The sequence below is a fragment of the Ictalurus furcatus genome, chromosome 14, assembly GCF_023375685.1.
Source record: "Ictalurus furcatus strain D&B chromosome 14, Billie_1.0, whole genome shotgun sequence".
In the NCBI taxonomy this organism is placed as follows: Eukaryota; Metazoa; Chordata; class Actinopteri; order Siluriformes; family Ictaluridae; genus Ictalurus; species Ictalurus furcatus.
The window spans coordinates 13,887,729-13,902,290 of record NC_071268.1 but is presented as its reverse complement, the minus strand read 5'-3'; the positions used below and the strand labels follow the sequence as shown (position 1 = coordinate 13,902,290).

Below are 14,562 nucleotides of genomic sequence, written 5' to 3'. Positions count from 1 at the left end.
TATATATATATATATATATATAAATGCGTGTATATGTGTGTGTGTGTGTGTGTATTATCATGTCATGATGAAGCACATGTTTACATCGCTTTTTTTCACCTGTCCTTGTTTAAAACGTATCCACACATGTTTCCAGACCGAAAATCAGATTCTAATGTTTGCTGTGTTGTTGATATGGTTATGTATATGTAAATAGGATGTTAGAGGAAATAAAAAGATCATTGTTATATTTTGGAGTTAGACCTAGCCCTAAATATTGTAGATGGATAATGATTTGGAGCCAAACAGTAAAGTTAGGCTTTTTGAAGTTTGTTTTCTATATAGAATGAATACTAAACAAATAGAGATAGGTTCAAGCCTTTCTCCAGTAAGCGACACTGGTATATGGTGTCTAGTTTGTCACTGAGCATAATCAACATCTCATGGTTAAGAAATATCCTTCATTTAAACCTGAACACTGGAGTTAATCCACTTTACTATATTTATGAAAAACATTTCAGTTCAAAGATTATCATTTGCACCACTAGTCCGCTCAATATAGTATCTCAGCATGATTTCCCTGTTTTTCTTTAAAATATATATTTTGAATGTTTTACAGCTGAAACCCTTTTCTATTGTACTAGTATTTTGTTTAATAAAATTGACTTTTTATTATTAACATCCTTCTTGTTTGCTGTTTTTTTTTATTATTCAATAAGCAATGTGTAGTGTAATTGACTGTAGTAGCCTAGATACACGTAATTTAGTTCAGTTCAGTTCAGTGTGGTGTGAGTTTAATCATTTTCGGATGATGATTACACCAAGCATCTGTTTTTGTAATGGTAAGACCAGTACAGTGTATGACACCTACCTCTTCTGACACAGCACCACACCCCACTCAAATGCTAGAGTTCCTTGGTGTAATTTTAGGAGGCAGAGGCGAGGCAGCGCTGTCTGTTCCCTGTTACAGAATCTGGTGCCACACTTTCACCCCAGTATCTAAAATAATTCCTCAGTATTGTTTTTTCAACATGGGGCAGTTACAGATCAGGACAGAGATTGGTTTATGGTGTATTTTAAATCACAAACAGTTGACACCTAATCAGCTTCCAGACAATGTATCTGACAGCAGTAGCTGTCTATCAACATATGTGACAGACAGCCACTGCTGTCCAGTTCAGATATGTTGTATACAGTTAACTGACAGATTATGTGCTGTAAAACTGACTTCTTTTGAAGTAAGAAATCCCTCTGTTTTTGTTAACAGTCAGTGGTTAGTTAATTGAGTCCGGCTCAGGCTGGGCCTAGACACGCTATACTTTTATTTCTGTTCTTTCTTAATAAGTAAGCAAAACAATATTTTTTAATGCATTTGATGACTTTTTAATGTCAAATGTTCAAAAAATTTATTAATTTTATCTTACCATGATCTAATTGTGTAAATCTTATTTAACTGTCAAAAATGAAGTATATACTTTAAAAAAAATTGTGGAAATGTTATCAAAATGATCCTATAGGCACGGTGGTCATAAGAGTTCCTCAGAGCCTCACTCCCACAGAAACTGAACCTGTCGTCTGACACATGACACATGAGAAGGGGTCATCCTTTTAAGGCACTAGAGGCTTAGCCATTTTGAAGTAACTCCAACACATGTTCAAAAGAGGAAAGTGTAAGAATAGTCAGGCAGTAGATTCAGGCCTTGCACAAGTAATTCTTCTTAACACCTTTGACTAAAAAAACGTAAACACACACCTGCAAGCAAATAAGAAATGCACAAAAATAACTTACCAAGACAGATAACAGATGGCTCACTTCAACAACACTATCAACAAAAAGAAACAAATTCATTTGGAGAAAACATGCCAACAATATCCAACTTATGGCAATTAAGTTAAATTAATAATTATTAATCTTTTGTTTTAATATTTAATCTATTTAATCTGATTTCTTCTAATCAGCATTTGCTGTTATTCATTACAATATGGTAGTCCATCATCGAAAATATCACAATCTTCCATTGATGCAGCTTGATATAATACATCTAATCCATCTAATCTAAGTGACTAGACAACACCCACAGCACCTGCTCCTAAACCACAACACCACCCTGTGTAGTGACATTAACACCTCGGCATGCACTTTTCCAAACAAGAAAAATCTTAAACTGATTTAGTTTATTTTACCTGTGTTTCTGCTGGTTAGGGGTGACTGGCTGCTGCCTGCTTCTCCCAGCCTGGAGTATCAGAACAAGAGACTCATGTTAAGCTCAACTATCGTCCCTTCGTCCAAATTGGAGGGCACTAGCTCCATAACAGTCCAAAAATAAAACCTGAACCCTTTACTTAGAATGTGCACGGAGTGGTGATGTGGTGCAGAGGGACCGTCCGCATGGCAGGAGGTGGCCAGAACACCTTACATATGGCCCCCAGCACCCCCACCTGCCTCAAGTTACCAAAGTCTACACAAGAAGCCTCCGCGACTGTAAAAATGCTGCCCCCTGCTGGCCAAATGATTTATGTTGAACCCATTGGCAGGAGACCAAAAGCAGGGTGTGGAAAGACATGGACATGAAGAGACACTTCTTAAAGAGACACGTCATTAACCTTACATCATCAGGACACTAACAAAGACTTGTGGGATATGTTGTCAAGACAAAATTACATTAAGTTATGTTAACATAAATTAGTCATGATTTATTTTCAGAAGGCTGAAATTCATTCAAATTTTTCTTGGTAAAAGAAATCATAGTATTATTATAATTATTATTGTTCTTGTTTTATATATATATATATATATATATATATATATATATATATATATATATATATATATATAAATATGTACTGTAATATATATGTACAGTACTGTGCAATAGTCTTAGGCACATGCAAAGAAATGCTGTAGAGCAAGGATGCCTTAAAAAAATAAATGAAATGTTTCTACATCTTTCAGAACCAGTCACAGTCCTTCTGGAGACTTTGACTGTCGCATTTGCTTCTTATTTTTGCAGCAAAATCCAGCAACCTTCATTGTGTTTTTTGTCTCTTACCACTTAATGTGCTGCTTTCTTTACTGAGATTCAAACATTTTTCTGTAACATTTAATTTTGTTCTGGAAAACTAATGTTTGGGAATCTAAAATGTTTTTTAGACTCGATAATGTAGAATTAACTAAATAAAAATCTATAACAAAGTTTGTACTAAAAAAATAGGGTGCCTAAAACTTTTGCGCAGTACTGTATATATCACTCTTTTACACTTTTGTATTCAGATAGCTAGATTTAAAAGAAAATATGAAATATGGTATAGTTATTCATTCAATTTTTCCTAATTTATTTAATGTTCAATCAGTTATGCAAGGTCTGTAGTATACATTTTGACACCCTGGCATCCCCACATATGTATAGATTCCCCATATGTGCATTTGCAAATCCTTTCTTGAGGAAATGCCAAGCTCTAAGCCTACGATCACTCTGCTGATGCCTCCATGTTTTAAATGCCTCACTTTCAGACGTAATGTTCAATTTGCTAGCCTAATGCAACAGCAAATATAGCGATGCTATCTTGCCCCATTCTAAACTTGTGCCTCGTCCACATTCCCCCAATCGTTACATCTCCTTATTCAGTGCCTACGCCAAGACCTGGACCTGGCCTCCTTAGCCATGCCCACCATGCTCTCTCGGCCAATGGGAGGCCTTCACAGATCAAGTATCACTATAACAGAAAGACTTAATCGGCCCTGGAAGTTTGCAGAACTTTACAGCCAGTCTCCGCCACCAGGGAGCTCACTTCTTTTCAGCTTTTCTGAGGTAAGACAGAGAGAGCAGACACTGAAACAGAAATAGAACAGTAATGGAAAGGAAGGAAGATGGCAGTGTGTGTGAGTGTGAGTGAGAGAAAGCAGTAAGTGGAGAACAGGGCATCCTGCTCCATCAGTAGACTATAAGTGTGCAAAAAGCATTGCCACTGTGCAGGAACATTCAGGATTTAAAGCAGAGGATAGTCCACAACTGGGGTTTTAATCATCAACAGAAATTAATACAGATTTATTTCCAATGGTTGTGACTATCTACACAGCTGCTGATAACTGAAATCATTTGTATTTCTCAGTTGAGGGGATGGAGAACAAACATAGCAAAGGCTAGTGCACCGGGGCCGCTACACCAGGTTCTGGTTAATAGTTTAGCACAAATGTACAGAGTACTGCAGTGTGCATGCTAGTTAAAGACTGTTGAAAAAGGCATAGAATGTATAAATTTTGCTCGTATGTATAACATATCGTCATGCTATGATTTATGAAAGTAAAGAAAGAATGAATATTTCACACTAAAGAAAATTTCTGATGCTATTATTATTCTTCTTTTTAAAAAACTGAGTGTGTGTGTGTGTGTGAGAGAGAGAGAGAGAGAGAGAGAGAGAGAGAGAGAGAGAGAGAGAGAGAGAGTTCATTTTGGGTCCAATATATTAGCAGTAGGTGCTGTTAGCTGTTGTAGTTTGGTTGATTGATTAGTTTGGTTCACTCAGGCCAGTGTTGGTTGTTTCAAACATTCCTGTGCACACTTACAACTTTACTTAAAATATAATAATACCTCAGCAGTGTCAGTTCCAATTTAATGTTGGTTTAATGGTAATACTCAAGGGCCTCAGAATTTTATAATACAGGATACTTTTTATGGGATATAAATATATATTTATGTAAATTATAAAAACAGGGACAAAATAGCGAAATAGAAATCTCAAAAACACTGAAATATCAATTGTCAATCAAAAATAGTAAACACTACAATAATACATCTCGCATTACTTATTATGTATTCGAAAGGCTGCATCTGATATGTTTAAAAAAGTCGTGAGATCATTTTCCTTGGATTTGAATATGGCTTGAATTTTTGATCAAATTCTACAAACGTTCCAAATCTGTATCTGTACATGCCGTGACCACATAAGGGAATGAAGTGTGTGTTACAGATACTATTCCAAGAGAATGAATCTGATCTTGATGATGGAAACCGGATCCTGAACCATGACAGGAAGGCACTTGCACCTGTCTAAGATGGAACACTTACACACAAGAAACCTTAAAGGGTGTCTCACATTAGTGCTGACTCAGTTCTCCATCAGCCAACTCAGATGTAATGCAGCTAACTCAGCTAACTCAATGCTTATAGGTTTTATCAAAATATATGATCACCAGAGGATCATGATGACAAAATCCAATCTTTCTAAAGACACAACATAACTTTTTTTTCCCACTAAACAAATTGTACTGATGAAAAGTGCTTGAACTCTGGACTTATAGTTGAACCTGGTATGTCGACAGGCTCATTAATCTCTCAGACTGAGAGAACATTTCCATAAAACCATATGTGGAGATGTCTCACTTACAACTCAGCACAGCTTGGGTTTCAGAAGATTTTTATAGCTAATAATCTAGTTGTTGCTGTCTATCTTAGCAGAAATGGCATGTCACAGGAACGTGGTTAGGTAAAGTCAAAGAGTTTGGTAAAGGCCATTCCTGTCTACACTCACTTTAATATGCCAGCTCTTCTGGCAGTGTCATAGTTTAGCAGGGCGAGATTGTAAGTATAGGCATTTTCCAAGTGCTGTTATATATAATCTGAGGATGAGTAAGTATAAGGTGGACTCTGTGTTTTTGCCACAACAATCTAATCAATTTATCTTTTTCAGTCACAAAGTCCACTATCATCATGTCTGACACAGAGGATGTGTGAGTTCTCTTGCTATGGCACCAATCAACTTTTACATCAAGTACAATAAGCTTAACTCTGGGATAAATATGACAAAATAACTACATTTTCTGCTTTACTTTGATTTCAGTGAGACACAGGGTAAGTACTGCCACTTTACCTTTAATACAATTATTGCTTCCAATTCAGTTTTAAGATAGCCAATTACAGAAAGTCATTAGTTCATGTATTATTTGGTTATGAGTTATTTATAACTTCCTCAATCATAAATATCTCAATATACCACAATAGTTTGTGTTAATATTAAGCTTTTGGTTGAACGATGCCTCTTTAATATCAGTGGCATATTCAGCATTTTTTAAAACTGTGCATGATACCAAAACTGCCAGCAAACCCTGACAATTAGAAGATAAACTCTTAAAAAATGGGTTCCTCAAGAGTTCTTTGGATGGTTAATGGTTCTAGCTTCAAAAGGGATTCTACTTAGGAACTTTTCTAATTGGGAAACCCTATGTAGAGGCCTACAACCCTACACAGTGACAAACCCAAAAACCCTTTAAAGCTCTAGACAGCACCAAGTCAAGAATTATGACTGTGTCTCTAAATACCATTTAACCATAAACCATTTTATTTCCAATCAATCAATTGAAAATGTGTATGACTCCATTTGCAACAGTTTATGCATTTTGTTTTGATAAAATACACTCTGCATACTCCACAGCTGGATAAGTTCACATACTATTACATTTGTTGAAATCTGATGAGTTTTATGTTATTAGAGGCACTCAATAAAAAAGGTATGAATTTATCAGCTGTGGAGGAATGGACAGTGTATGCTTGGCATGACTCCAACTGTACACAGATAACTGATCTATGCACAGCTGGACACTATTGATACCTCTGCTAATCTACTGCTTTCTTTTTACAAATTAAAAAAGAAGTTGACGATGAAGGTAAAATACAAAAAATAAATGGACGTTTTATTGCCATCAACACTAATTCTCTAGTGATGTTAATTTTCTAATATTGATTATTTTTACCCGCAATATCCTCCCCCCCTTTTTTTACTACCAGTGATGCTGTATAAATGTTCTTGCATGCTTTAACTTTATTATCTCTTTGTCTTTTACTGTCACTCTGTGTTGTTCATGGACCCATAAATCATGTGAAGATTCCCATTCCAGTCAATATCATGACACCTGCTAGCTTACTGATCTCTTGTTCTTTTACTTAGTTTGCTCGTGTTCTAAACTGATTATTTTTTGTATAGCTTGACTGAATAATTACCAAACCTACTCTGAACAACTTACCAAACCTACTTGTGCAAGTAACCATATTTACTCCAATCTTCAGATTACATATTAAATCAATATCACAAGCACTGATTTTCCGAATGCTCCATTTGCTACAACTTAATAGCTGTAACACTATTCTAAAGTGATTTCTAGGTCCCTGTTTCTGCATCATCTGTGTAACCAATATTTTCTTCATTCTGCACCATGTGCTACATTTCCCGTGAAAGCGCCCCCTGGTGGCCTTGCTGTTTCCTCCACTCCATTACTGCCAATCAGGATACTAATAACCACACTCTTCTCCTGATAATATCCAACAATCTGTTACCCTGTGCCTCATCCACTAACCTCTCTAACCATAACCATCCTTTCCCCATACCCACTCCCTTACACACGTATAGAGGTAGCTGAGGAGGTAGTAGATGTAGAGGTGGCTCCTGAGGCAGCCCCAGAACCTGAACCTGAGGCTGAGCCTGAGCCTGAGCCTGAACCAGAGCCAGAGCCAGAACCAGAGCCAGTAGCCCCAGAGCCTGAGCCTGAACCTGAGCCAGAAGCCGAGGCTGTGGCAGAAGGTATGTGGCATGGAATATTCTCTCATCCTTCACCATAAAGCAGCAGTGCGCTCCATCCCATCACATGCTAGTCACAGTGCACTAATCGGGTCGTACCGCACCCCTTACCCCACCTTCCAAACTCAGGGTTCCTGAATAATCATGCATAACCTCCTCTTCTTACCTGGTAATTGTCCGAGTTAAACATGTATTCATGTCTTCAGGTGACTCCCAGTTGCTATATAAATTTCTGCTGCCCCCTATCGGCTTACACTGAGCAGTGTATGATGCAGCTTTCAGACTATCCCCATTGCTTCAATGCCATATAACTATATTCTAAGATTATAGATAGGAATCAACCCTTCTCAGCACTTCTGCTCAAGCAATGTTGACTGCCTGTGATAGAGAGAGGCCCCTTGATGCTTTTGTCATGCAATGGCTAAATCGTTATTATCAGAATGTCTGTGGATTACAGTGCCATCACTTAAAGTTAAAGTGAACTGATGATTTACAGGAATATTATTTATTCAGTCCTTATCCTTACTTGGGGTGATTAGAATATTATCAATGCACTTAATAATATTTCATAAGTTATTAATCATTGCCCTACTTAAGGATTAGTACTTTATGCCCGCCTCAAAGCAAAATGTCCTGGGAACTTTGATGAGCTAGAGAAAATAATAATGTATAATGTGAAAATATTTGGATTCACCTTTCATTTAGGTCTCCTCTCATCAAAGCATAATTCCCATTTCAGAAGAAGCAAACAGTTTCTGCTTTTATATTGTGGCTACAATTTACCACACCTCATTTAAAAAAAAAAAAAAAGAAAAAATTGCTTAGTGAAAATGATTTATAGAGAATAGTCATAAGTGATTATCTCCCCAAAATCCAGCTTCTCCTTTTTAGTGTATGTTTGATTGTATCACCTTAAAATGCAACTTGTAAGATATACAGCTGTATTGGCTTTGCTAATTTTGTTTATTCTGCTTTTGCTTTCATTGCTTACTGCATGCAGAGGTCTTTGAAGAGGAAGGTATGTTGATTACAGATGTATCCTACCTTTGTATGTTGGAAGGACAGCTTGGTCCGTTGTCTTAGCTGTTTGTAGTCTCCGTCTGTTGGAGAATGTGTGCACTGAGGTTCCTCCCAGTAAAACGTGTTCTTTTGGAGCAAGAAGCACTGCTTTATAATTGACCAATAAACTTAAAGACAGACATGAATTAACAATCATAAATGGATAAAAATGGTGTGTCCATATTTATATAGGAAAAGGGTGAAAGAATATAAAATGCTAACAACCACTAGCCACTGCGCACTCCTCTAACCCTGCTATGCCATTTAATCTGCATGTCATGCACCAGTCACTGAGTCACTCATATCCAGAGGGAGGACCAGGTACTAACTAAGCCACCAAGCATGTCCATCATTTTGGAGCAGTCCAAAATGGACACACATGGGTTGGGCCTTGGATAACAGCAGCAAATCACATATTTCTTTTTCTTTCTTGTCTTTCTATTTCTTTGCAAAGTTAATTTCAATTTAACTTTGATTTAAATCAGTAAACCTTGACCACTGAGAATGATAATAACTCAATATAACACGTTTTAATCTAATTCACAAAGTTCCCATGTCTTTGTAATGTTCATGTATTAATGTGTACCTAATTTTTATGTAAATTAGGATTTTTTTAATTGTTGTTGTTTCCTAATCTTTTGACCATTATGTGAAATAATTATGTGATTGCTAAGTAATTTACTACCCATTTTTGACTTTTGATTTGAAATACCAGTTTGCATCATATACTACCATGAGTGGACTTCTAACAAAATTATGTGTGCTTGTTCCCTCTACGTTTTTTAATCTACAGAGGAGAAGCCCAAATTCAAGTAAGTAGCCAAATCCACATTCGGCACCACTGTGAATGCAGTGAGCAAAGATTTATACTTAAATTATGTTCTGGAATTTACGCAGGGATTTTGTTATATACAAATGTATTTATAAACAATTTATCTAATTGAATTTATTTATGTTTTTACCAAAGGCCATCTGCACCCAGGATCCCTGATGGTGAAAAAGTGGACTTTGATGTAAGGGTCTAATAATCTAATAGCAGAACTATGATTTTTCAGAATAGACACTCTGGTGGCATTTTTTGGATATTGAGTAAAACAAGGATTTGCATGTCTACCAAACAGGACATCCAGAAGAAACGTCAGAACAAGGATCTCGTGGAACTGCAGGCACTGATCGATGCTCACTTTGAGCATAGGAAGAAGGAGGAGGAGGAGCTTATCGCTCTCAAGGAGAGAATTGTGAGTGAATCTGACTGTGAATATGATTAAAATTAGCAATAATTTAGATGCCTTGAGATTAGGCGAATTATAGATCAGGACCAGTGTAATATGTATCTGTTTGTGGTGTGTCCACTAACAGGAGAAGCGCAGAGCTGAGAGGGCAGAGCAGCAGAGGATCAGGGCTGAGAAGGATAAGGAGCGCCAGGCAAGGCGTGAGGTATGTATTCCACACCAGTAATTCTCATTTACACGTTCATGCCATATGTAATCCAGCATACATACACTTACGAATTTACTTGTGCCTTAAACAGGAAGAAAGGCTGAGAAGGGAAGAGGCTGATGCCAAGAAGAAGGCTGATGAAGATGCTAAGAAGAAGTCAGCCTTGACAAGCATGGGCTCCCAGTTCAGCAGCTACCTGCAGAAGGTGATTTTGTCCTGTCTTCTCCTGTTGTCACATACAGCACTTTTAATCATCTGTCTTTTAAATATGTGTGTACTAAATCTTAGCTCTGGGTATAAATTCCAGGCTGACTCCAAGAGAGGTGGCAAGAAACAGACAGAGAGAGAAAAGAAGAGGAAGATCCTGGCTGAGAGGCGTAAGCCACTCAACATTGACCACCTCAATGAGGACAAGCTGAGGTAAGCTGTACTGCAATATGAATAAGAGCAGGTAGTGTGTCAGCAGATGGCGCTGTAAGATCTAACCTCACTGACCTGTCACAGAGAGAAGGCCAAGGAGCTACATGAATGGATGAAGACCCTGGAGTCTGAGAAGTTTGACCATATGGAGAGGCTGAAGAAACAGAAATATGAGGTAGGAAATTCAAATATTTAAACTAAACTATTAATTTATTATTATTTTTTTTATCATTCGCAGTCAGAATAGATATAGTTAGAAGTGTTCTCAGTAAATCGTGGCTGAGAGGTTCCACCTGTGATGCATATAAACCCAACATCAATCTCCTCCAGGTTACAACACTGCGTAAGAGAGTGGAGGAGCTGAGTAAATTGTAAGTTGTTACAGGTTTAGTCTGAGCTACCTGCTGAGCATGCTCTGTGTCTGCTTGTTCAGTACATTTACAGGGCAGAACTGACAGAGAGGAACAGGGGACCCACAAGGTCTTCATTTCCTTTTTTTGTATAAGCAAATTAAATCATTCATTTAGTTTGTAGGGGGAAAACATCTGGTAATCAGGGCAACAAGGCTTGAAAGATTACACTATAACAGGACCAAAGCACTTTCACCTCAAAAGGACATGGACAATGTGTAAGTAAACACATCACACTGTAGTTAAGGTGTTAGTATCGTGTCGTCCTGATCCAACAGGCCTTGTGGAGAGAGCTGGACATATCGAGGTGAGAGCTGGTTCCCCCTCCGTGAATGCTTTCATGCTTGTTAAAAGGTGTTGATGTGTTGTTTTCAGGTCATCTCACTCAGAAATCGCATTGATGAACTCCAGAAACAGTAAGTTTAGTAAAGTGACATCTATGAGTCTGCTATATCACATCCAATCCCCAGTGGCGGTTCTAGGCGGGGTCCAAGGAGGGCCAGTGTCCCTATAACAACAAGGACAGACCTCGCTTTGGGATCATTAAATGAAAAATCTGAAATAGCCTAGTTATTTGTGAAACACAAAGATCCAACATGTTGTGTAGTTAGATGCTTTTAGATGGGAGCATTTATTGTGAATGTCAAACACAGAAACCCAAACGCTGTGAGAATATGCTGTAACAAAGGAAAATAACTGTATTGTTTTAAAGGTTTAAATCCCAGCTCACTTCTTTTTTTAGTGATAACCATCAAGTTTTGGAAATTATCAAGCAAGCTAACAATTTCTAACAATTAGACGATTTTGATGTGTAAGTAACATTAAATTGCTAGCTACCTAGCTTGTTCTATTGCACATCCATTTTTCTTTGCTTAGCGCAGCAACAGTATGGACTAAACAGTCCTTCCAACAGAGCGACTGGTCCTCACCTGGACCCTAATCTGAGATTGTATACAACTCTATTCCAAAGAAAGCTGGGACGCTGTGTAAAATGTAAATAAAAACCGAATGCAATGATTTGCAAATCTCATAAACCCATATGTTATTCACAATAGAACATAGAAAACATATCAAATGTTCAAACTGAGGAAATGTACAATTTTAAGGAAAAAATAAGGTCAATTTTAATTTTAATTTTGAACACATCTCAAAAAAGTTGGGACAGGGCAACAAAAGGCTGAGAAAGTAAGTGTTTCTAAAAAGAAACAGCTGGAGCAACATTTTGTGACTAATTATGTTAGTTGGCAACAGGTCAGTAACATGATTGGGTATGAAAAGAATATCTTAGAGAGGCAGAGTCTCTCAGAAGTAAAGATGGGATGGAATCTGGATAGAAGCAGATGTTGCTGTAAAACCTGTATATACCTTTCAGCATTGATGTTGTCTTTCCAGATGTGCAAGCTGCCCATTCCATAGGCACTGATGCACCCCATACCATCAGAGATGTAGGCTTTTAAACTGAACGCTGATAAAAAGCCAGATGGTCCCTCTCCTCTTTAGTCCCCTTTAGTTTAGAGGACGCGGCGTCCATGGTTTCCAAAAAGAATTTCAAATTTTGATTCGTCTGACCACAGAACAGTTTTCCACTTTGCCTCAGTCCATTTTAAATGAGCTTTGGCACAGAGAAGACGGCGGCGTTACTGGATCATGATCACATGTGGCTTATTCTTTGCATGATAGAGATTTAACCAGCATTTGAGGATGGCACGGTGAACTGTGTTCACAGACAATGAGTTCTGGAGGTGTTTCTGAGCCGATGCAGTGATTTCCATTATAGAATCATTCCTGTTTTTAATGCAGTGCCATCTGAGGGTCCGAAGATCACGGGCATGCAGTATTGTTTTTCACCCTTGTCCCTTGCACACAGAGATTTCTCCAGATTCTCTGAAACTTTTGATGATATTATGTACTGTAGATGATATTTATAGTTTTCACAATTTTACATTGAGGAACATTATTCTGAAATTATTCCACAAATTGAAGACACAGATTTTCACAGATTGGTGAACCTCTGCCCATCTATACTTCTGAAAGACTCTGCCTCTCTAAGATACTCTTTTTATACCCAGTCATGTTACTGACCTCTTACCAATTAACCTCCAGCTGTTTCTTTTTAGTAACACTTACTTTTCCAGCCTTTTGTTGCCCCGTCCCAACTTTTTTGAGACATGTTGCATCCATCAAATTAAAAATTCTCTTTTTTTTTCTTAAAATGTTACATTTCCTCAGTTTAAACATTTGAAATGTTTTCTATGGTTTATTCTGAATAACATATGGGTTTATGAGATTTGCAAATCATTGCATTCTGTTTTTATTTACATTTTACTCAGTGCCCCAACTTTTTTGGAATTGGGGTTGTAGAACCGCCACTGCCCATCCCATCCCATTCCATCCCATCCCATATTATTTTATTCTATTCTATTCTGCTCTAATCAGCCATATAATGTTACATCATCATTTTGATTCTATGCATGGCACAATAACTAGCATTTCACCATTTTTATATATATATATATATATATATATATATATATATATATATATATATATATATATACATTAAAATTCATTTATACATTATACATACATTCATTTTTATTAACCATTACCGCTCAACATCTCTGGACACCTTGTTTCTGCAAGTCAAACGGAAAGTACTGCCTTGTGTCTCAAGGCAAATTTATGTCAAGTCTATTGCTTGACTTGACATAAATTTACAAAGGTAAGTGATGCCTGCTGTGACTGGGCATGTGGCATGCAGTATAATCTGAACACACTGTATTTAACCCAATGTGACACTCTAAACACCTTCAGACTTACAGTCACATTGTGGCTTATAAAAATGATTTATAAACCTGGCTTATGAACAGGTAGTAGTAGAAATAGAGTGTCTGACTTTGCTTGTCCCTGGCAATTGCCACATTACAGCAGCAAGAAGGGAGCTGCCGCCCGCCGCAGGAAGTAAGTGGACCGCTCCACAATCCTTAGCAAGCACATGGCTGATGGACAGATGGCGATTACTGTGCAATCAACTAAAAAGCGACCATCCACCAGCTGCAGTGACCATGCTATCTGTAGTTTTAATAGTCACAGGTCTACTAAGTAGCTACTCTGCAGGTCTCTGTAATAATAGCTGTTCAACACTCACACTTCCTTGTCTTGGACTGCTGTTTGGTTCTCAATTTTTTCATGTAAATAAAGTGTTACTCTAAAGCCACTCAGTAGGGGTGCTGTTTTTTGTCATTCATAGGCCCTGTCATTTACGGTTATTTCCATTAACCAAAGGCCTATTAATCTTTTGAAACAGAAAACAAAAATGCATACAGTAAAGAGCATTGTCAACAAGAAACCTGCTTCTGGAAAAAAAAAAAAGATAGATAATGCAAATATTGTTATAAATTGCTATAAATTGTTATAAAAAACAATTCCAGCCTAGTAATTGCTTGAAACATTTTCCTGACAAGGATTACTGCCTTTTTCCATCAGCGTTTCATAAGGCCAAGTGAACTGGCTAGAAAGTATTTCATACAATGTCTCCATGCAAACTCTCTTGGTGTCCCGCCGGCCTCTATCTGAATCTTCATTCTTCGTCAACAACTGCATTATGGGTAATTGCGTTGTGAAAACAAGTTTTTTCTTCCATTTTGTTTTAGTCAAGTAGTGCATAGGAACTAAATGCAGGTAT

General features: G+C 37.4%; 1 protein-coding gene across 4 annotated transcripts; it reads left to right on the top strand.

Moving 5' to 3' along the window:
* Positions 1–3,732: 3,732 nt before the first annotated feature.
* tnnt3a (troponin T type 3a (skeletal, fast)) lies at positions 3,733–14,094 on the top strand. Of its 4 annotated transcripts, XM_053641710.1 has the most exons (14): positions 3,733–3,788; positions 5,668–5,707; positions 5,818–5,828; positions 7,381–7,551; positions 8,549–8,566; positions 9,401–9,419; positions 9,575–9,620; positions 9,729–9,845; positions 9,967–10,044; positions 10,139–10,252; positions 10,355–10,467; positions 10,552–10,642; positions 10,798–10,838; positions 13,806–14,094. In XM_053641710.1, exons 2-14 carry the CDS (start codon positions 5,688–5,690, stop codon positions 13,840–13,842), a joined length of 876 nt encoding a protein of 291 aa, XP_053497685.1. In that variant the 5' UTR covers positions 3,733–3,788; positions 5,668–5,687; the 3' UTR covers positions 13,843–14,094. The 4 variants fall into 4 exon arrangements, with proteins under 4 accessions (XP_053497685.1, XP_053497686.1, XP_053497687.1 ...); XM_053641711.1 differs by lacking the exon at positions 8,549–8,566 and having other exon boundaries at positions 3,734–3,788; XM_053641712.1 differs by lacking the exons at positions 7,381–7,551; positions 8,549–8,566 and adding an exon at positions 6,626–6,640 and having other exon boundaries at positions 3,741–3,788.
* Positions 14,095–14,562: the final 468 nt, after the last annotated feature.